The sequence below is a fragment of the Amblyomma maculatum genome, chromosome 9 (assembly GCF_055883805.1).
Source record: "Amblyomma maculatum isolate TAMU_Amacu chromosome 9, ASM5588380v1, whole genome shotgun sequence".
Classification (NCBI taxonomy): domain Eukaryota; kingdom Metazoa; phylum Arthropoda; class Arachnida; order Ixodida; family Ixodidae; genus Amblyomma; species Amblyomma maculatum.
In genome coordinates this window covers 99,478,397-99,502,553 of record NC_139352.1, presented here as the reverse complement: position 1 = coordinate 99,502,553, position 24,157 = coordinate 99,478,397, and the positions used below count along the sequence as shown (strand labels likewise).

Genomic DNA, 24,157 nt, shown 5'->3' with positions numbered 1-24,157 from the left:
GCGTTTACGGCAATAAGGACACTGACCTCCCCCCCGCATTGTCTTCACTGTCCCGGCGGTAAATACAATACTTCTTTTCACAGTAAAACATTCCGCACTATCTGTCTGAACAGACAGCCATGTTTCAGTGAAAAGAGTAATGTCAGCAGAGCATAAGTCAAGGATGCCAGATAATCGCTCACGCTGGTTAACAATACTTCTAAAGTTTGAGAATAAGAAAGTGCGGTTGCATAGGACTACTTTTGGGGGTACACATTTTGATAGGATAAGGACGTATTTGACGCTGATTTGGAATCAGAGTTCATATGAGAAGTAATGGGGTCATTGCTCGAGGACATTTCACAAACGCTATCTGTGGCTGAAGAGTACACATAGCATTTGCTGTTCATAAAATTATATTATGGCGTATGGAAAATTTATCTCCGCTAGCCTTTGCAAAGTTGTACAAATTTTTATGGGACGACCTTGGCACTTTGCAAAAGTCTTCGTTTATGAACAATTTACACTCTTCGAATTTCTTTTTCAAAGCCAGAAAGCTGTCCCTGAACTTAGATTATATGAATTTCACAATAATCGGTCGACACTTTCCAGGAACAAGTTTACCTAACCTATGGGCGCGACTTACGCACTCGTCGCTCAAGCCAAGGTTTAAATTTATTGCAGAGTTCTAAAGTGAGCAAATTGGCTTTTTGGAACCTGCTCAAGTTTCAAAGGAATCATCCAGAAGTCTATGAAAGTCACGTTTTCTCTCCAAGAGCAGTCTTCGAAATCATCAAGGCTATCGGTCATTGCGGCAATTTCAGGAGCGACATTCTGACCTGCATGTTCCTCAAAAGTGTGCAAAGAATTTTCTGCAACAGAAAGACTTTTATGCATGTCTGCAATTCGCAGTTCAAGAGACGTGTGAGCTTGCCGTACTTCGTTCAGGGACGACATAATTTCACCATGTTTGATGTCCATCTTTTTATACAGTGATTTCATTAGTGATAGCAGCTCATCATATTTGTTGCCGGGATCTTCCTTAAGGGGACCAGGATTTGGCTGTACATCGCCACTCATGAGTAACAGTTTTCCTGTTTGCTTATCTTTTGATTTGCCAAGGAACATTTTGCGGTCAGCTAGGAGTTATGCAGCACTGCCTCAGTCAGCTAATAGTTTCTCTCATGCATGAGACTAGTTTTGTGCCTGGCACATCTTCTTCATATATCCATTTTCTTTTGTCCTTAACGCTCATTTTGGTTTTATGCATGTCTCACACATTCTTTTGTTTTCCAAGTGTCACAAGCGAACTGATCCGGAGCAGACCTTCAGCTAGCCTGGTGCATGCAGTAGTCCGCATAAATCCGTCATTCACTGCTCGTGGTCAGCTGTTCGGCCTTTGAATACTTTGCAAAGATCGAATCTTCCAAGCAGAATTGGCCATGCGATGGTGTGCACCCTCATTGCAGCATCGACAGTCATAATTGGGCAATCACTCAGCTGATCATCTGCTGTCGTGGCACCGAAATGCGAGCAGCAGTGTAAATTAGCAGGCCATTTTCTAGCTTGTCCAATCTACACCAAGGGTGTGAGCGCGCTGTAGTAGAAGGCTACAGAATAATTTTGAGCACCCGGGGATCTTTAACGTGCAGTGAAATCTCCAAACATGAGCGTTTTAGTTTTTTCCTTCCATCAGAAAAATGGCCGCTATGGCTGAGATGAGCCTGCATCATTTGGCTCAGTGGCACGAGGTCTTTGGTCAGCCTTACAGCTCTGGAAATCAAGATACTTTGTTGGGCGAGTTGGTACTTATTCATTATTAATATAAACAGCGCGAACACGAAGACAAAGGACAAGATAAAAGAAAGCCACAGTACAAGCGCTGTTTCACGTGACTGTTTCGTTTTCTTCATGTTTGTTTTTTCTGGGCCTAGGATTAAAGGGCTTAGGCATAGTTGTGAGTCAGCGCTTGTACTGTGGCTTTCTTTTATCTTGTCCTTTGTCTTCGTGTTCGCGCTGTTTATATTAATAAATTTGGAAATCAAGTTTCATCAAGATGTACTCGTAATCGTGTGTGATCGTGATATGGTGTCTATATAGTCCATGCAGTGCCAGCACGGAGCTTACCATAACTGCAGCGATATGATCATCAGTTCAAAAAGAAAACAAACAGAGGTAAATGGATAGAAAAACAGTGCGAGTCTGACTATAAACAGTGGACAACACAGAAATATTCACAAATCCCTTGTTAGTAATTATTTCCTTCTTAAACTTAAAAATGAAAGTATCGTGAAACCCAGAAAGCCGCTTCTATGTGCCACACCAGGAAATTCGTGACTGCAATTTTCCAACATGCCACTGCTTACTCATTTCGTTTTTTTCCTCCAGTAAATGGCAGCACTTTTGCATAAGGTCTATTGCTCTTCATGCAAGAAATACTTAAAGTGAAATTTCGCCTGGTCTTCAACAATTTTATGCAGTCACGGCATGTTTTACCGACATTCAGGCAGGGATAGATTTGTAGCAATGTGACGAGGTTGCATGCACCCACATTAGAGAAAACAAATTGAAGCCAGAGTACATTTGGTATGAGGCAGTTAGATGGTTGAAGCTAGGTGGTGTGCAGAGGTATGAGGTTTAAAAATGAGGCAGTGACTCGCTATTGCCTCTGCTCTTGAAGGAAAGCTTAAGTGTGCAGCTGATGTTCACAGTTGCAAATGCAACCTGCGGGTCGCTTTCCATATTCTGTCTATCCTGACTGTTCACCAAATAGAGTAAAGCTAACTTGCGTTCACTTCATCTGAGCTGCTGATTGGTTACTGGTCCGCGACCAGCAGTCGCATAGCTGAGAAATTGAGCAGTGGTTTAAATGGCCTGTGACTGTCAATTTTCGACGAGTGCAATCATTTGCCACATTTTCTTTTTGACCAAAATTGTCGCTTGACCTCCGTGAGTTTCAAATGTGAATTAGCCTTTAGAACGCTGCCATGCTGGTGTAAGTATGGGTGCTATAAAAGAGCCAAAAGGAACCGACCAGCAGCATCGTCGTTAACGTCAGAAAACTCTGCAGTGACGTCACAAATACTTGATTATGGTTTTTTCAGTGAACCTACTTTACAGTCAATGCGCTGGCAATGGGTCCAGAATGCGAGAGCGAGCATTTTCAAAAACTGTTAACAGGATTAAGATATCTTCTATGCCTCCCTTGAGTCTAATACTTGACTGCAATGGTTTTCACACACAAAGGAGGCATGTGACAAGCTTTGCAAAGCCTTGAAATTTGGTGTCTCTACCCCTGTAAGTTCTTTCCGATGTCAACAATAGTTCTTTTTATTAAAGCACTTTGGTTATGCGGAATAAAGGCAGGTGTACGATTCTTGGGGGTGATCCTTTATTTCATATCTGCAATCATTCAAGGTCTAAATAGATCACATATGCTAGTCACCTACATAAGTGTTGTGAAGAGTATTCTCATGGTGTGATTGCTTCCTGTAGGAGGGTAAGCTCCAGTTTGACTCTTCTTTATTCCTTTCTGAAGGCAAGAAGCAACCACCAGCATTGAACAAGCGTTACCAGTGCCGTGAGTGCAGCTACGCCACAAATATCAGCTCCCACTTCAAAAACCACCAGAGGAAGCACACGGGAGAGCGCCCCTTTCAGTGCAGCGAATGCAGCAAGTGTTTTGCACAGAAGATCACTTTGGAGCGGCACCTTGACACCCACACAAACGAGAGGCCATACCAGTGCACACATTGCAGCAAGAGCTTTAAATCGCGATTTAGGTTACAAGTCCACTCTCACAAGCATGCTGGTAAGAATCCCTACAATCCGACCTCTGTGCCACAGTTTTAGCAGACATGAACTCACATCTGCATCAACAAAGTCGCAAGCAAACACAGCAATTGACATGTTCTTTTTTGACATGCCAAAAGACATTATGCAAAACTTGCTCTGTCAGCGTACATTTCCGTCATGTTGGAGGATATCGGATACCGCAGCACTGCATATCGGACTACAAGATCATTGTCTCAGGCACCCAAATATTGCTGCATACCTTGATGCACACAGGAAGGAGCTGAGGATAACCAAGTAAAGGGTGAGGGTACCAGCCTAATACAGCTTGTTAATGCACAGATTACTTGTCTCATGTGCGCCACGTATGTCGAATGCATCTACAGAATATGTCTGCAGTGGCTGTGTAGCTTATGTTGAGACTAATGTATTTATTTATTTATTTATGTGAAAAACCTGTGTGAGAACCTGTCTGAGAGAAACTGAGGAAAGACTAAGAAGAAGAAAACCATGTTTGGAGAAAAAGAAGAAAGAAGAGGCGAACGTGGAGGGTGGCTCAAGGAGCACGAGGCGCGAGGAGACGAGAACAAGTGAGCAGCAGAGCCGGTCGGATGTCCACGGAGCTCGGAGCGGTGCGTGTTCTGCCAGGCCAGACCCGGGGATACCGACCTGGGGCCTGCCTGCCGCATCCTGTCCTGGTCCTCTTACTGTCCCAGGTGATCGGACCAGGGAGTACTACAGCTTCAGGTCATCACCGCTGCTGTTACGGCACCTCTTCACTGCCCGAGCGTTCAGCGCCGTGCTGGACCCATACATGTCGGGGAGACCTGTCTCATCGGCCGTGGAACGGCGACACGAGGCCTCATGCCTCCACTGGGCGCCATCCGGTAGCCTAGCCTTCCACTGGGCTTACTGAGGCCTTTGTGACTACCCGTACTGTGACTACCTGGAACGTCTGCACCGGCTTCCCTTACCCAACGAACTGGTGACTCTTGACAATTTTGTGTTTAGTCTTCGTTTTACTTGCTCGTCATACTCTCGTCCCGTTCATCTGTGTAGATAAAATTATTCGTCTTTAAATTGGTCGGTCTGGTCATGTATTTCGATTGTTGTTTCTGAATAAGCCCCAGAAGAAGGTGGCAAATATATCTAAAGAACCTCACAATTTACCCTCAAGGCCTTTGAGCATTACAGATGGTAGGGTACATGGGATCAACATCAGTCTTTTGCGAAACACGAACAAATAATGCATGCCTTTCAAACATGGAGGAAATACATAAAAGCACATCAAAGAAAAGAAAAAGTGACGGGGTATACAAAAAGGAAATGTTTCATTGCATCTTTGAATGCCTTGAGATCTTCGATGCAGGCAATGGAATGGTGCACATAGTTAAATTCTCAAGAAGCAATAAAAAAGCTTATTTGTATGACAGAATGGGGCATGAACTTTGTGTGAGCGACACATGCTGACGAGTAAGTAGGTTCAGAAAAAAGTTCGCATTTTAGTAATGGGTTAGTGAAATAAATTTAATGGAATAGGCACAAACGGGAGAACGTTCTTCGAACATTTAAATTTGGAAGACCTGGTTATGACTTCATTAACGAAACACTGGCGGTACGGGCATAATTAGAAAGGATAAAACTTGCTGATCGATTTTGAACTGCTTCAATATCGTCATTAAGGTAGAAAGATCTGGATCTCATATAATGGACGTATATTCTAGTTTAGGTCTAATTAAAGTTTGGTACAAGACTAGTTTCAGATGTTTTGGGGTCTCAGAAAATTTATATGAAGGTAACTTAACATGTGCCTGGCATTAATAGTAATATATTTTACATGAACATGCCTCATGAGAAGTTATTTTTTGTGTAGGCTCCAAGATATTTGTAGCAAGTAACATTTCAAAGGGACACTTTGTTAATTGTGTATCCAACGGTTTGAGGCGTGTTAGTACTGTGAGAGATTGTCATACTTTTACATCTACTAGCATTTAGGGTCATAAGCCAATTGTCCAATTGTTACACCGACTAGAGGTTGCATCAAGATCAGACTGTAGGAGCAAGTTGTTACGGGGGTAGTTAGTACACGATAAAAAACACAGTCATCAGCGTAAAGCCTGATGGATAAAGAAACAGCCAGAAAGGTTATTAATATGTTGTAACAGTCCTGAAGAAGATGAAGCTAGTAGCACAAGTCAAGAAGAAAGACGGAAACGACTCTTTTGTCTGGCGCAGCCGTTGACCTGCTGAGCTCCCTGCCCTCTCAACCTGTTGTTCATAGCTCCAACTTCAAACCCCCGTCGTAACAAATTGGTGGTCAGGTGCAGGGTACGACTACCCTCTTGACACATCCTCAACCGCTGGAGCTTCATAAGAGCCGTCGCCTCGCTGGCCTCCCGCCCGTATCAGAATGCAACAGACTACCGAGCAGTCCCGAACATCAACATGGGAGCATTTTCCCCCGTCTGGCAATGTACTGCTGACCACTACAAATGCGAAGCTATCGTTTCGTGAAGCTCGTTCCTTTGCCAGTCAAGCAGGAGAAGATGTCAATGACTAACTCACTCATTATGAACGTGTGAGCCGCTATCACAATAGCATTAATGATAGGGCGCCGGAGGATGAGCCCCCCAGGTTGGAAGGCGTCCCACATGTTACTGGGGATGAACAAAGGGCGATTCCTAGTAGCTCCAGGACAAGTTAAGTGGCTGGGCTAAAGCCAAAAGGACGCTCAGTTGTGGATGTGTCGGGAAGCGACCGGAAAGTCCGATGTTGCAAGGAGATATATCACATAGCAACATGGAATGTAAGATCTATGACGCAAGGTAAACTGGATATCGGCAAGCGAGAAAGAGACAGATTGAACATTGATATCTTGGGTATCAGCGAGCTCAAGTGGACCGGAATGGGAGAATTTAGTTCCGACGACCATTATGTCTTTTATTGTGGGCACGAATCCAGGAGAAGGAATGGGGTCGCTCTCATAGTTAACAGAAGAATGGGCAAAGCAGTGCTAGGGTACAACCCCAAAAACGACCGAATGATTTCACTTCGGATCCAAGGTCACCCTTTCAACATAACAGTTATCCAAGTCTATGTACCAACCACTACTGCTGAAGAAGCTGATGTTGAGAGATTTTATGCTGACCTGCAATGCCTTTTAGACCGCACTCCATCGTTAGATGTCCTTTTTTTCATAGGAGACTGGAATGCTAAGGTGGGGAGTGAAGAAATATCCGGAATTACAGGCAAGTTCGTTCTTGGTGAGCCAAATGAAGCTGGGCAGAGGCTAGTAGAGTTTTGTCAAGAAAACAACCTGGCCATAGCGAATACTCCTTTTCAACAGCACAAGAGGCGCCTGTACACATGGACTTTACCAGACGGTCTGTACAGGAATCAGATTGATTATATTTTTGCCGGCAGAGATGGAGAAGCGCTATACAAGCAGTAAAAAAAGGCCTGGGGCCAATTGTGGCACCGATCATCAGCTTCTTGTGGCCAAATTTAAGTTTTGATTGACGAAAACGCAGAAAACTAGAGGGCCTTTCAGGTATGATCTGGATCAAATTCCATCAGAATATGCTGTGGAAGTGAGGAATCGATTTCAAGAATTAGATCTAGAAGACAGAGAGCCCGAAGAGATGTGGACTGATGTTCGTGATATAATACAAGAAGTTGCTACTAAGGTAGTTCCAAAGCAAAAGAAGTGCAAGAAAGCAAACTGGTTATCTGAAGAGGCTTTGCAAATAGCCGAGGAAAGGAGGATGGCAAAAGTTATGGGGGAAAGAGAAAGATACAAGGTTCTCAGTGCCGATTTTCAGAAAATAGCAAGGAGAGATAAGAATGCCTTCGTGAACATACAGTGCCAAGCGGTTGAGGACAACAGCCAGTTGAGGAACACAAGAGCTCTGTATAAGACAATCAAAGATATCAAAGGAAGCTTCTGTGCTAAGCTGGGCGTGATAAAGGACGAACGAGGCAGGGACCTCACTGAAGCCTCGGAGATAAAGAAGAGGCGGCAGGAACACACAGAAGAACTGTACAAGAAAGACTCGGATGTGCAAACCCAACATAAGACGGTTTTGATTACTGATCTTGAGCCGGGCATCCTGAAGAGTGAAGTTGAATGGGCCTTAGCCAGCCTTGCTAAGAACAAAACTAGTGGAATCGATGGCATTCCAGCTGAGTTGCTTCAAGACCTGAACCATGACGCTGTTAACGTTCTGTATACATCATGTCAGCAATTTGGACAACCCTGCAGTGGCCACAGGATTGAGGAGGTCAATTTACGTCCTCATTCCAAAGAAAGGCAGTGCCAAAGATTGTTCCAACTACCGCACGATCGCGCTTATTTCACATGCTAGTAAGGTGATGTTGAAAATCCTCCAAGGTAGGCTGCTGCAGTATGTGGATCGGGAGCTTCCGGACGTGCAAGCTGGGTTTCGCAAGGGCAGAGGAACTAGAGACCAGATTGCCAACCTTCGCTGGATCATGGAAAAAGCAAGAGTTCCAGAAACCCATCTACTTCTGCTTTATTGATTATGCGAAGGCGTTTGACTGCGTAGATCACAGCAGATTGTGGCAAGCTCTCCAAGAGATGAGAGTTCCAATTCACCTTATCTGTCTCCTCAGGAACCTGTATGAAGGGCAAGAGGCCACAGTCAAAACTCGGCATGGTCTTACTGATTGGTTTCCGATTGACAAAGGAGTGAGAGAAGGCTGCATACTGTCGCCCTGCCTATTTAACCTATATGCTGAGTGCATCATGAGGAAGGCTGGTCTGGACGAGTCTTCAGCTGGAGTGAAGATTGTTGGAAAACGTATCAACAACCTTAGATATGCGGATGATACCACTTTAATGGCAGAAAGTGAAGTGGAACTCAAGAGACTTCTGATGCGCATACAAGAAGAGAGTGAGAAGTTTGGGCTTAAACTGAACATTAAAAAGACAAAGATCATGGCATCTTGCCCTACCAAGTCCTGGAGCATCAAGGGACAAGAAGTGGAAGCTGTGACAGATTTTCTCTTCTTGGGCTCCAAGATCACCCCGGAAGGAGACTGCAGCCATGAAATTAGGAGATGTTTGCTTCTGGGAAAGAGAGCCATGGCTAGCCTTGACCGCCTAGTAAAGAGCAGAGACATTAGACTGCCAACTGAGATCCGTATAACTCGTGCTATGGTCTTTCCAGTTGTGATGTATGGATGCGAGAGTTGGACTGTGAAAAAGGCTGACCGCCGAAGAATTGACGCGTTTGAATTGTGGTGCTGGCGGAGACTCTTGAGAGTTCCTTGGACTGCCAGAAGATCAAATCAGTCAATATTGTCGACCATAAACCCAGACTGCTCATTGAAGGGTCAAATTCTAAAGTTAAAACTCAGCTACTTTGGTCATCTGATGAGAAGGGAGGAGTGGCTGGAGAAAGGTTTGATGTTGGGAAAAGTTGAGGGTCACCGGAGAAGGGGTAGGCAGCAAACGCGATGGCTAGGTGGCATCCTCGAGGCGCTGCAGATGAAGTTATGTGATGTTAGGAAGATAGTGAGAGACCGGAAAGCGTGGCGTGATATGGTCCTAGGGTCACGAAGAGTCGGACACGACTGAACTGAACTGAGCCGCTATAACCACTGGGATTCAATGGCTAAACTAGCGAATGTTGTCTTCTTTCTGATGAAACCGCGCTAATGTGGTATGAGAACCACGAGGACTCCCTGGCCACTTGGGACAGTTTTGTCGAAGCAGTCAAGGAATGTTTCGGTGACCCAGGTGCAAAGAAGAAGCGGGCTGAGCAGACACTTGCACAGAGGTCCCAGGCAGCAGGGGAAACTTGCGCCACCTACATCGAGGCCATACTCAAGTTGTGCAAGACCGTCAACAGCAAGATGAGTGAGGAAGATAAAGTAGACCGTCTGCTCAAAGGCACTGTGGAAGACGTCTACCACTTCCTCATTGCCAAAGACAACTTGAGTTCAGTCTTAGACGTTATCCGACACTGCCAGACATTCGAGGCCCTCAAGGTTCGCCGAGTTACACCGAAGTTTGGATGACTCCCAAATGTCACTACAGTGGCTAGTATCGAAGAATCGCCATCTCAAAGCCTCCTGTGTGCCATCCATGAAATTGTTCGCGATGAGATGTCACGACATGAGCAGCTTGCCCGGCCTAATGGCTTCGCAGGTGACGTACATGGTCCTCAAACCTATGAAGGTGCGTGCCCACCGATGTTAGCGAATGTCGCCGACTTCACCTGCCGCGACGACCTGCACACCCCGCGACCAAGACCCGACTAGAGTTACCAGCAATTTCCTTACCATCAGCGCCGAGACCCTCGCTCTTATTCCAATTGTACATCACACTGACTGCAGGACCGCTACATTGTCGCGGAACCACCATCTGTATATTTGTCGCGTCCTACTATGCAGGAACCGGCTGTCACACACCATTTTTATCGACCTGTTTCGGTGTGCTACCGGTGTGGTGTCGGGGGTCACATTTCCCGCTACTGTAATCGGTGCGCATCGTTCAGAAATTCCCTGACAGCTTCAAACCGACGCGTCGTCCAGCCCTACATCGACACTTATCGGCCAGAACATCCTCCCTAGAATGGCCCGTTTGCAAAATGAAGGATTCCGTAGCCATTCTCCAGTGTTTGACCGTAATGTGACGCCGCCTCCATCATTTCGTGTGCGCCGTTCCCCGTCAACACGGCGCCAATTTCCGCCACCTTTGCAGGAAAACTAGCCAGCACAGCCGATGTAGGTGAGGTCGCTGGACAATGTGCTCTGCTACCTAGTATTCCTCCGTCTGTACACATGTTACAGAACAAGGTTAATGTAGTTGTTGACAGTTTGTCTACAATGGCATTGGTAGACACTGGTGCTATGTTTCGGTCAAGAGTTTAGACTTTAAGAACCTTTTGAAGAACAAAGTCATGTTTATTTGGGACAAAACTGCTAATTTTTATGGAGTGAGTGGAGAATTATTGTATCCGGTTGGGGTATGCATTAAAGTTTCTTTGGGAGGCACAGTATTTCCGGTGGAGTTTGCAGTACTGCCCCGATCTACACACAACGTAGTCTTGGGAATTGGCTTCCTGCGTATGTGCGGCACTACAGTTGATTGTCGGACGGAAGCGCTAAGTGTTAGTGGTTTTCTTCCTGGTGAAGTTTTGGAAGGGTTGTCATATTATGATGTTTTGTGCGTGTATGATGAAGTCGTCGTGCCGCCACATTCTGCGGTGTGCGTCCAGGTGTCCAGCTCCCATGCCATTAGCGACTCGTTTGAGGCTACTATGATGCCTCTTCATTCACAGTGCGTAAAGAAAAATGTGTTTGTGCCACATTGTTTGGTTTGTGTGAAAGAGGGCCGTACTGGACTGTGGACTATAAATTGCTCACCAGAACCGGTTGTCTCTCCAGCAGGCTTGAAGCTAGCTTCATATAGTGTAGCTATACCGAACTATGTAGCTCTTGTTACTCCTTTCCCCGAAAACCCCGCTTCTTACTCGCCCACTGACCAGAAGCTTCTTCTGATGATCAGCGCATCCTCAAAAGTGTGCAAAGAATTTTCTGCAACAGAAAGACTTTTATGCATATCTGCAATTTGCAGTTCAAGAGACGTGTGAGCTTGCCGTACTTTGCTCAGGGACGACATAATTTCATCATGTTTGATGTTCATCTTTTTATGCAGTGATTTCATTAGTGAGAGCAGCTCATCGTATTTGTTGCCGGGATCTTCTTTAAGGAGACCAGGATTTGGCTGTACATCGCCACTCATGAGTAACAGTTTTTCTGTTTGCTTATCTTTTGATTTGCCAAGGAACATTTTGCGGTCAGCTAGGAGTTATGCAGCACTGCCTCAGTCAGCTAATAGTTTCTCACATGCATGAGTCTAGTTTTGTGCCTGGCGCGTCTTCTTCATATATTCATTTTCTTTTGTCCTTAACGCTCATTTTGATTTTATGCATGTCTCACACATTCTTTTGTTTTGTTTTCACAGTGCGTAAAGAAAAATGTTTTAGTGCCACATTGTTTGGTTTGTGTGAAAGAGGGCCGTAGTGGACTGTGGACTATAAATTGCTTACCAGAACCGGTTGTTTCTCCAACGGGCTTGAAGCTAGCTTCATATAGTGTAGCTATACCGAACTATGTAGCTCTTGTTACTCCTTTCCCCGAAAACCCCGCTTCTTACTCACCCACTGACCAGAAGCTTCTTCTGATGATCAGCGCATCTTTGAATGCCTCGCAACGCCAGATCTTGACGAGCCTATTGTCTCAGCACGTCTCCATTTCTGATTTCGCGCAGTCCGACGGCTCGCAACATTTTTCTCAATCTCGCGCATGCCATAGGACTGACACTTGATCTGTCCATCCGATCCATCAAAAGCCGTACCGTGTGTCGCCATCAGAGCGTAAGATCATCACCGAGCAAGTCCAAGACATGTTGAACAGGGGCGTAATACAGGAGTCATCCAGTTCTTCGGCTGATTCAGTGATATTGGTGAAGAAAAAAGATGGAACATGGAGGTTTTGCATGGACTACTGTCGCCTCAACTCCATCACTAAAAAGGATGTGTATACTCTCTCGATCATCGACGATGCCATCGATTGCCTTTTCTCCGCGTCTTATTTCTCTTCGGTTGATTTGCGATCGGGGTATTGGCAGATTCCGATGGACCCTGCTGACAAGGAAAAAAACTGCATTTGTTATGCCGGACAGCTATTTGAATTCAGTGTGATGCCCTTGAGCCTATGTAATGCGCCGGCCACATATGAAAGATTTATGGACACAATACATCGGGGCCTCAATTGGGAAATCTGTATGTGCTATGTAGACAATGTTATTTTTGGCTGGACTTTTACTGAGCATAACACGCGACTCGCTATTGTTTTAGATTGCTTGCAGAAGGCTGGCCTTGTCCTGAATTCTAAAAAGTGCCGTTTTGGCGAACGTCGAGCGCTGGTACTCTGACATCTCGTCAACCGCAATGGAGTTCGGCCAAATCCACAGAAGACTGCAGCAGTTGCAGCATTCCAATGACCTCAGACTCAAAAGGAGCTCCGCAGTTTTCTGGGGCTGTGTTCTTACTTTCGATCATCCCAAGGTTTGCCAACGTCGCCTACCCTCTGACGTCCCTTCTACAGAAGGACGTTCTTTTCGACTGGACCTCAGATTGTGACGCGTCTTTCCGCCAGCTAAAGTTTCTGCTTACGTCACATCCCATACTACGGCACTTCAACCCCCCCCCCGCGCAGACGGAAGTCCACACTGATGCAAGTGGGATTGGTGTTGGCACCGTACTTGTGCAACGTTCAGCAACCGGCGAGCATGTAATTGCATATGCAAGTTGTTCCCTCAGCAACCTTGAGCGTAACTACACTGTTAAGGAGCAGGAGTGCCTCGCTGTAGTTTTCGCTGTTCATTGGTTTTTGTGCTACCTATATGGACGTCATTTCACGGTTGTGACAGATAGACCATCATGCCCTGTGTTGGGTCGTCAACCTTTGTGATCCATCTGGTCGTCTGGCATGCTGGGCCCTTCGTCTGCAGGAGTACGACTTCACTCTTTCTCACAAGAGTGGCCGCAAACACGGCGATGCAGACTGTCTTTCACGTTTTCTCCTTCCTACGACCGAATGTGCTCTGCTGACTTCGATCACTACATCGCCTGCGTCGTGCCTGAGTTTCCCGATGCCTCAGCTCTGCAGACTGCGCAAGAGACCAACATAAGCCTCGTGCCACTGCTTGCAGCGGCACAGGATTTCACAGCTCCCAGCCCATTTTGTCTCCTTGATGGCCTTCTGTATAAAAAGGCTCACTCAAGCACCGGGGGTAGGCTGTCACCAATCAATTTTCAGAAAATTAACGTCGCCAAGCAAGAAAAGTGGACAGCATGGAAAACGCAGCACTAAGTTATTTAAGACATCATGCACCAGGTCACAAAAGTGTGAAGGGGCGTTGGGTAGCTGATACCACAAGCAGAACATCATACTCTGGTGACCTAGAAAAACACACACGCAAATGTTTTCTAATGGAGAGTCAATTACAGTGACGCTATACACTAGTTAGCGTTTACGGCAATAAAGACACTGCCCCCCCCCCCCCCCCTCTTGTCCTCGCGGTCCCGGCGATAAATACAATACTTCTTTGCACCGCAAAAAATTCCGCACTATCTGTTTGAACAGACAGCCATGTTTCAGTGAAAAGAGCAACGCCAGAAGAGCATGAGTCAAGGATGCCAAATAATGCTTCACGCTGTTTAACAATACTTCTAATGTTTGGGAATAAGAAAGTGTGGTTGCATTGCACTACTTTCGGGGTACACATTTTGTTAGGATAAGGACATAATTGACACTGATTTGGAATCGGAGTTCATATGAGAAGTAACGGGGTCATTGCTCGAGGGCAGTTCGCAAACTCTATCTGTAGCTGAAGAATACACATAGCATTTACTGTTCATAAAACGTTTATTATGGCATATAGAAAATTTATCTCTGCTGGCATTTGCTAAATCGTACAACTTTTTATGGGACGACCTCGACACTTTGCAAAAGTCTTCGTTTATGGATACTTTACAACCTTTGAATTTCTTTTTCAAAGTCAGAACGCTGTCCCTGAACTTAAATGATATGAATTTCACAATAATCGGTCAAAGCTTCCCAGGGACAAATCTACCTAACCTATGGGTGCATGCGCTCGTCACTCAAGCCAAGGTTTAAATTCATTAGAGTTCAAAAGTGAGCAAATCTGCTTTTTGGAATCTGCTCAAGTTTCAGAGGAATCCTCCCGAAGTCCTTGAAAATCAAGTTTTATCTGCTCGAGCGGTCTTCGAAATCATCAAAGAAATCTGCTATTGCGGCAATTTGAGGAGCAACATTCTGACCTGCATGTTCCTCGGAAGTGCGCAAAGAATTTTCTGCTACAGAATGTCTGCAATTTGCTGTTCAAGAGACATGTGAGCTTGCCGTACTTCGTTCAGAGACGGCATAATTTTACCGTGCTTGATATCCATCTTTTTGTGCAGTGATTTCATTAGTGAGAGCAGCTTATTGTATTGGTTGCTGGGATCTTCTTTAAGGAGACTGGGATTTGGCTCTCTATCACCACTCATAAGTAACAATATTGCAGTTTGCCTATCTTTTAATTTTCCGAGGAGCATTTTGCACTCTGCAAGGAGTTATGCAACACTGCTCAGTCAGCTAATAGTTTCTCACGTGCATAGTTGGGCAATCACATAGCTGATCATCTGCTGTCATGGCACCGAAATGCGAGCAGCAATGCAAATTAAGAGGCCATTTTTTGGCTTGTCCAATCTACACCAAGGCTGTGAAGCACGCCGTAGTAGAAGGCTAGAGAATAATTTTGAGCACCTGGGGATCTTTAACATGCAACGAAATCTCGAAACACGAGCATTTTAGTTTTTCCCTTCCATCAGAAAAATGGCCGCTATGGCTGAGATGAGCCTGCATCATCTGGCTCAGTGGCATGAGGTCTTTGGCCAGCCTCACAGCTCTAGAAATCAAGTTTCACCAAGATGTACTCAAAATCAAGTGTGATCGTGATATGGTGTATATATATAGTCCATGCAGTGCCTGCACGGAGCTTACCATAACCTCGACGATATGATCATCAGTTCAAAAAGAAAACAAACAAACGGGGGCCAATGATTGAAGAACAGTGCAAGTCTGACATTTCACAGTGGACAACACAGAAATATTCTAATCTCTTGTCAGAAACAACACAGAAAGCCGCTTATATGTGTCACACCAGGAAATTCGTGTCTGCAATTCCCCAACATGGCACTGCTTACTCATTTCGTTTTTTCCTCCAGTAAACGGCAGCACTTTTGCATAAGGTTTATTGCTCTTCATGCAAGGAATACTTAGAGAAATTTCGCCTGGTCTCCAACAATTTTATGCAGTCACGGCATGTTTTACGAATATTCAGGGAGGGATAGTCTTGTAGCAATGTGACGAGGTTGTTGCAGATTCAGGCAAGAATCTGCAAACAGAACAACGAGAAGAAGGAAGACGAGGATTGGAAGCGAGAGAGCGCGGGATAGAGACTGATCGCCATGTTGCTACATCAAGAATTGTTGGGAAGAGTCGGGTAATAAACACAGTGCAGAGGCTGCCTAGTGTGTGCCTGGCTTCTACATTTTTTTGGAGCTGAAACCCGGGAGTGTAATGGGAGCTTCTCCAACGATCCTTCCTGGTGTTTGCAAGAGGAGCACCAACAACCGTCTAGGATAATACCAGGAGCTTTGCTATCAAACCCCACCGGACAAAGAGAAGAGGGCTGCACTGAGACACCATAGAGCGCATCGAAAGGAAACGCGTTGTCCAACACACTTTTTTGACCTGGCTCTTATGTGAGACAAGAGAACTTTTGAATTGTAACGCAGTAAATATTCTTGCACTAAAGCTTTTTCACGCGAGAATAGAAGTATGCAACAGAGTTGCATGTACCCACATTAGAAAAAAATTGAAGCCAGAGTACATTCGGTGTGAGGTAGATTGCTAAAACTAAGTGGTGTGCAGAGGTATGAGGTTTAAAAATGAGGCAGTGATTCGCTATTGCCTCTCAACATGCGCACAGGTCCTTGAAAACCCTTGAATTTATAAAATTTCGTTGTCAAGGCCCTTGAAAATTCTGGAATTTTTTCTGCTCCTTGAAAATCCTTGAATTCCTAGAGTACTGCATGCAAATGGTTATTAATCAGAAAAAAATGTGGTTAAAATATTTGTATCTTCAATAATGTGTTTCAGTATCTGTGTTTCAGGCATAAAAAATCAGTTTGTGCTAATATTGGGGTCCCTAGAAATATTGCTAGTCTCTCGTCTGCCGGCCGCGGCGGGGGCTGCCGCTGAATGATCGCCGCGGTGGCGCTGCGGTGAACCGGAGTGCGCCACTGCTGACGGAGCAGACGAAGCGCGCGCCCGTGCGCTTCGAAATGCATTCACTGCCTGGTGCCTTGTACGTGCGATGCCACTCTTTAGTTTTTTATTTCAGTTTAGACGTAGTATTGAATTCGTGCCCCAGTTATTGGCATAACCACAGAAACGATTTTTTTTGTCGTGACCGAAGTTTTGCGCGCATGTCCCGGAGCCGATGGAGAAACGAAGCCGCTTTTTATACCCTAATATCCTGACTGAATACTACCGCGGTGCCCTATTGTAATAACGTCTTCTGAAGATTTTGTATAAACAACTGTGCTTGCATGAAGGGCTATATTAGACGCACATATGTGGGAGGTACAGAGCGCTCTCGCCGGAGTTTTCGTTCACGCTATAATTTCACCTTATCTTCTTGTTAAGTTATAACACGCAAGTAGAACTGGAACCTTTCGCATGCATGCACAATTAAAGCACGCAAGATAAACCCGAGCCCTGCAAATTGCATCGCGCTTCAGGCAAACTGCTGATATGCATTCTTTGGTGCTTAGGAAGTTGCAAGTAGCCACTCGAATATGCCACCCCTTTTCTTGAATTGCGTTTTGCAGCCTCAAAACATGTTTTAACAGCCAGCTGCTGCTTGAGAGGAAGGCCACTAACCTTTCTTTCAAACTCTGTCCTTGAAAGGTGTTCATTTTTCATTTCATACACCTTTTAGCAAATTTGTCACCAATTGTACGCCTTTCATATGACAACCTGCTCGAGACTTGGAAGTCTTTTTATTCGTTACACCCGCCAGACTTGATCCTTTTCTCCTTGGCAGGGTGTTCTGAGTTAACTTTCGCAAGTATGTGCAGCTTATACATATGCGTGCTGCATCAGAAAGAATGGTACAGTTCGTCGCAAAGTAACGCCCATTGGAGGAGGGAAAAGTCTTTGTCATGCATGGGCTTCAATCCGCAGCCAGGACAAAAACTGAGTTTCGCGATGTCCTGAAGCAGATTAATTATCTCTTCTGTTTACTTGGCATCTGCTGTCTCCTTCACTTTCATTGCTGGAATGTGCACTGCAGCATTCGGGGCAGCTTCATCCGTATAACTGCGATGGAGCAGAACACGGCGGCTTATGTAGATTGCTTCTGGAGATCCGTCCTCGCTTGAGTGCCATGTGCGAATGTTGCTTGCTCATCATCAGAAAGATCGACATTTGTACACGCGGTGGTGGTGACTGCAGCTCTCTGCATTCCTGGAGCAGACTCGCGTCACACGTACGATCCACCGTCACTGTATTCTTCAATCGGCTCACTGGTGCTTTAGATCAATGCGCTTCTTTTTCTCTGCAGGTCTCCCTGCCGACTGTTTTTGCTCGCACAATAAGTTGCGCTCATTTCTCTTTTGAGGCGAGGGTTTCGGCAAGTATTTTGGATTGTCAGGAAACACTGTCTGGACGGCATCCTTCGTGAGGTAACATCCCGGGGAATCTCAACCTTTCCCTGAATCACAGTCTTCTCAATAAAACAGCTATAGGGTTCGAAGTGTTGCTCACAAACGGCACTACCTTCGTCACTCTGTCGCCGCGCTTGATGGCGCGCTCCCACTCTTGCCTCTTCTCTGCGTCTTTCGGTGTCCTAAGACAAAGCATTTCTCTTGAACGAGCGCTAAACGCTCTGCACCCGCGAGTACGAGTTGAGTTGCAAGTCCTTTATTGAATAGGACGGCTCATTGCCATTGATGGAGGTAACGTGGAGTAGGCAGAATCTTTACTGTTTCGACAGATCATCACTCACATTGCTCCGATCAGGCCAGTAAGGAAGCCATACTTAGCAAATATTATTTGTGTTAGCTTTAGTTCCTAGAAGGCGGTAGGGAATTCGAAACACGTGCTGTCATGCTTGTCCCGTTGTGGACATGACGCGATCGCACATCTATAAAAAAGGAGCACCAACACATATGCTTGCTAACTTCATCGGATTCTGGCTCGCAAACGCAAAGAAGTGCACGTGGCGCACAAGCGTTGCCACGGCACTAGCGGTTCAGCAGGGCGCAGACGCGCGCGCAGTACGGCACAGCCTAAACCACGATCCGATTTACGCTCCGAAGGCGAGCAGCGCCTCCTGCGCTTTCATCCGAGAAGCGGCCAACCGGTTCCATAGGGAACCCCGCTTGGACGGCAGACTAACAAATACTTTTAGGGACTCTACTAATATAGCCAACATTACGTGATGGTTAGCCACATTGGAGCCACTCGCTCTAAAGCCAACTTGAGCCGATTCAATCCAATCCGATTTTGGCGCTTTATTATGGTGGTTGAGGGCATTGTATTTTTACGTCGATTCTGCACCTGACTTGTTGCAGCTGAAAAGCTCATGCCTGGGAAACGCTAATTTCAAGCCACGTGGCTTCACAACGACACTTACAAAGACTGGATGGCACCAGATGCGACGAGTGAGCACCGCGCAACATTTAGGCCTTGCAGCAAGACCATCGATATAACCACCATGGGCGAGTCGGCGTTAAAGAATGCTAAGCATGCTGGTGTCATGAAGATTGCAGTCAACAGTTCGGTGCGAAGGTATTTAGTTCCAAGTGCGAGCCAACAGTCAGCCGTCCCACCTCCTTCACAACCGGGAAAGCTAGATGATGCAAGGCACACGAGCTGGTGACGAACGCAGAGATTCTGTGGACTTTGAAGGTTTTCACATCGCATTTCTCCTATCGGTCATCATCGGAAACAAGCCAGCCATTCCAGCGTATGTTCCCGGACAGTGACGTGGTCAAACCATTTTCTTGCGGAGAGAAAAAATGTGCCTAGGTGACGTGCCATGGTCTGAGGCCCCTCTTTGTATCTGCTTTGCAGCGGGAGATAAAAGATTGTGATTACTATGTGGTACTCTTCGACGAGTCTACAAACGACCATCTCCAGCGGAAACAAATGAATGTTCACATCCGATTTTGGAATTAGTCTCACAAGGCGGCAATGAGGTACTATACCTCGGTGTTTATGGGACACTCGACATCCGAGGACATCCAAGGAAAGCTACTGAGTGTACTCGAGCCTTTCCCTCTTGAGAAAATTCTTGAGATTTCAATGGATGGTCTCAATTTTAACCTTAAGTTACTCAAGAATTTCCAAGAGCACCTGCATCAAGCATACCAAGTTTAATGTCTGGATTGGGACCTGTGGCCTCCACACCATGCACAATGCCTACAGGGCAGGTGCTACAGCAAGTAAGTGGGGAGTTGACTGTCTGCTCTCCAGTCTGAGCACGCTTTTCCATGGTTCTGCAAGCGATCGGAGGACGACCTCCTGCCACCCGCAGACAAACGGACTCGTGGAACAACTGTATAAAACTATAGCGGAAATGTCGGGCATGTACATCGCTATGAATACAAGACCTGGGACGCCGACTTGCCATATGTGATCGCATATAAAATGGCCATCCAAGAGACAACCAGAGCGACCCCGTTTAAGCTTGTGTCCGGCAGGAAGCCCACGGCAACGGTTGATGCGATGCTGCCGCATGTGACAGAAGACAACCTCAACGCCGCCTATCTGAAGCGTGTGGAAGAAGCTCGACGACTCGCAAGCCTGTGTAATGAAGACCAGTAGCGTACCGAGACCCGGTGGTACAACTTACGACGACACCATGCAGAGTACAAGTATCTTCCTCTTGCGACGAACTCTACTGCAGGGGAGGTCTTTTGGCCCTTGACTCGTACACCCAACCCGCGTGATCCTTAAAATACAACCGCAAATCTAAAAATCGAATGCTTTTCTGCTCGAGAAATTCGGTGGCGAATGCGGGAGGCTTAAACATAACCAAACAGGCCAAAATCTGCGAGACTATAGGGTCTCCGAGAGCAAAAAGAGCTCGTCTGAATGACGAAACAACGGGCCAATAAAAGCAGAGTTAACATTAAAGAGGCATACACATACCGAAACACGTTTAAAATCCTAAGATCTTTCAGCCGTTCACAGAGAAACTTGTGACAATGAGCCAGAAACAAATCACTTAAATAGGTCATATACCTGACCCTCTACTTGAAATATCATTACTGAGTGCGCGGTAGTAGTAGGCGGTAGGATAGTTAGAGAGGATACCGGTAAGCTGTCTAAGGAGACGAAAGATTTGATTAAGAAACGCCAGAGTATGAAAGCTTCCAATCCAACAGACCAGATCGAATTGGCCGAGATATCAAAGCTAATCAATAAGCGCAAGGTGGCCGATATAAGGAAGTATAACATGAACAAAATTGAGCATGCTGTAAAAAACGGGGGAAGCCTTAAAGCGGTAAAGAAGAAATTGGGCATAGGCAAAAACCAGATGTATGCGATAAGGGACAAGGCGGGCAACGTCATCACTAATATGGACAAGATAGTCAAAGTAGCCGAGGAGTTCTATACAGATCTCTACAGTAGCCAAAGTAGTCAGGACCGTAATGAGATTGGCGGTAGGGAAAAACAGTCAGACGTTCCACCAGTGACGAAGGACGAGGTCAAGAAAGCACTAGAAACTATGAAAAGGGGGAAATCAGCTGGAGAGGATCAGATAACTACAGATTTGCCGAAGGACGGGGGGGATATCGTGCTAGAAAAACTGGCCACCCTGTATACGCAGTGCCTGGTGTCATCGACGGTACCGGAACCATGGAAGAATGCAAACATTATCCTCATTCACAAGAAAGGGGACTCTAAGGACCTTAAAAATTACAGACCAATCAGCTTACTGTCTGTTACGTATAAGGTATTTACTAAGGTAATCGCTAATAGAATCAGGACAACCTTAGACTGCAATCAAGCAAAGGATCAAGCAGGGTTTCGGAAACGATACTCTACTATCGATCATATCCATACAATCAATCAGGTGATAGCAAAATGCTCGGAATATAACCAGCCCTTATACATAGCATTCATTGATTACGAAAAAGCATTTGACTCAGTTGAAACCTCGGCGGTGATGCAGGCATTGCGAAATCAGGGGGTAGACGAGCCTTACGTGAAAGTGCTGGAAGATATATATAGTGGCTGCACAGCAACCATAGTTCTGCATAAAGAAAGTAACAAAATTCCCATAAAGAAAGGTGTTAGGCAAGGGGACACAATCTCCCCAGTACTATTCACAGCTTGTTTAGAGGAAGTATTCAGAGACTTGGAATGGGAGCAGTTAGGGATAAGGGTAGATGGAGAATATCTCAGTAATCTGCGATTTGCTGATGACATTGCCTTGCTAAGCAACTCGGGGGATGAACTGCAAATAATGATTGATGACCTAGACAGAAAAAGTAGAAAGGTAGGCTTGAAAATCAATATGCAGAAGACTAAGGTAATGTTCAACAGCCTCGGGAAGGAACAGCAGTTTACATTAGGTAGCGAAATACTGGAAGTAGTAGGCGAATATGTCTACTTAGGACAGGTAGTAACCGCAGATCCGGACCATGAAAAGGAAATAACAAGAATAAGAAGATTGGGATGGAGCGCATTTGGCAAGCACTCGCAGATTATGACTAGCAGCTTACCGGTATCGCTCAAGAGGAAAGTATACAACAGTTGCATCTTGCCTGTACTCACCTATGGGGCTGAAACGTGGAGGCTAACCAAGAGAGTTCTACTTAAGTTTAGGACAACCCAGAGGGCTATGGAACGAAAAATGGTAGGGGTAACATTAAGAGATAGAAAGCGTGCAGAGTGGGTCAGAGAAATAACTGAAGTTACCGACATTCTAGTGGAAATTAAGAAGAAGAAATGGACATGGGCAGGACATGTAGTGCGATGAGAGGATAACCGATGGTCGCTGAGGGTAACAAACTGGATTCCAAGGGAAGGAAAGCGTAGCAGGGGGCGGCAGAAAGTTAAGTGGGCGGATGAGATTAAGAAGTTCGCAGGGGTCAAGTGGATGCAGCTAGCACAGAACCGGGTTAAGTGGAGAAATATGGGAGAGGCCTTCGCCCTGCAGTGGGTATAATCAGGCTGATGATGATGATGATTATGATTACTTGACCCAGTGCAAACACCCTGCTTTTGCAGGTAAATGTTATTGTCAAAGGTAACAAAAGTAAATGTCAGGTAGCAAGATAAAAGCTCCAAAAAACCACTCACATTAACGCTGCAGTCGTTTTGAAAATCAACCGCTCCATACTTCTCTATTGCAGCCTCAACGCAGGACAACAGACCGTCATATCGCAATGAATAAAAAAAATCACTAAGTCTACTGGAAATGCAGTTAGTACTGTTTCATTTAGGCCACACCGTAAGGTTTTATAGCGCCCGCCGATGCTATAAAGCGGAGGCGCTGAGATCAGTGTTAGAGGAAAGTAAAAATGTACAGCGCTTGCTCTGCACGGAACGGGCTGTTTAGAATGAGAAGCCTGCCACGCTGGTCATCTTGCTCTGGTGCTCCATCGCAACAGTGGTGACTCCGGCCTAAGAAATGACAGACCCCAGCAACCTACCACCCTCAGGCGACCTTCCGCCTGTCGCTACCTTGCGTCAACGGGACGTCGCAGCTCTCCAGCTCCGCCTACCAGCATTCTGGCCCAAGTGTCCGCAGATCTGGTTCGACCACGTGGAAGCCATCTTACATCTGCACCACATCACCTCGGAGGCATCTCGGTTTCGTCATTTACTTTCCAACCTGCCTCCTGAAGTGGCTCAAGAGATGGTGGACATTATAGCTGGACCCTTGGGCGATGCCCCATACCAGCGACTAAAGCAGGACCTTCTGGACCGCACCACGGCGTCCGAGAGTGCGCGCCTCCAGCAGCTGCTCACCTACGAAGAGCTTGGAGACCGCCGCCCCTCCCAGCTACTCACTATAGTATGCGGCAGCTCCTGGGCGAAAGCAACGCCGACTCGAATGGCGCACTGTTGAGGCAGCTCTACCGTCAACGCTTGCCGCAGTCCACCCACCTCATCTTGGCTGCTGCGGGGGACTTGACCCTTGACCGCCTCGCCCAGCTCGCTGATCGAGCCCACGACGCGACTTCTCCTTCCGTCGCTGCCCTCTCTTCTCCACCGGAGACCTCTGTCATTTCTCGGTTAGAGGCCCGCATCGATCAGCTGGCCGCTTCTATTGATGCCCTTCGGACGTCCTCTCATGCCCAGCATGGTTTCTTCTCAACACCTCGGCGCCGTTCGTCTTCGCCGAGCGGTCCGCACTCGTCCAACCCTCGCAGTCCGCGTCTCTGCTGGTATCACCGAACTTTGCAGCACCGCGCCCGTCAGTGCACTCCACTATGCAACTGGTCGGGAAACGCGGAGCGAGATCACTGACGGCGGCGTGTCACCTCGCTCTTCAACCTGGCTGCCTTTTCATCGTCATGGACCGTATTTCTGGCCTGCGCGTCCTCTTCGAAACTGATGCCGAAGTCGGGGTACTGCCGTCCTCCAAGGCCGACCGTGCTTCCAAGTCACATGGACTTATTCTCCGTGCGGCCAACTCAACCTCCATCGCAACGTATGGTCTCCGATCCCTCACTCTGGACATTGGCCTGCAGCGCAC

The 24,157-nt window shown here is 46.3% G+C and overlaps 1 protein-coding gene across 8 annotated transcripts in view; it reads left to right on the top strand.

The window, feature by feature from the left end:
- The window catches only part of LOC146180026 (uncharacterized), a 34,786-nt gene extending 30,888 nt beyond the window's left edge, over positions 1–3,898 (top strand). For all 8 annotated transcript variants that reach the window (XM_084579368.1, XM_084579372.1, XM_084579369.1 and 5 more), the window contains exon 5: positions 3,518–3,898. In XM_084579368.1, the coding sequence (XP_084435494.1) occupies positions 3,518–3,831 (314 nt within the window). In that variant the 3' untranslated portion in view covers positions 3,832–3,898. The remainder of the gene's footprint in view (positions 1–3,517) is intronic.
- The last annotated feature ends 20,259 nt before the right edge of the window (positions 3,899–24,157 follow it).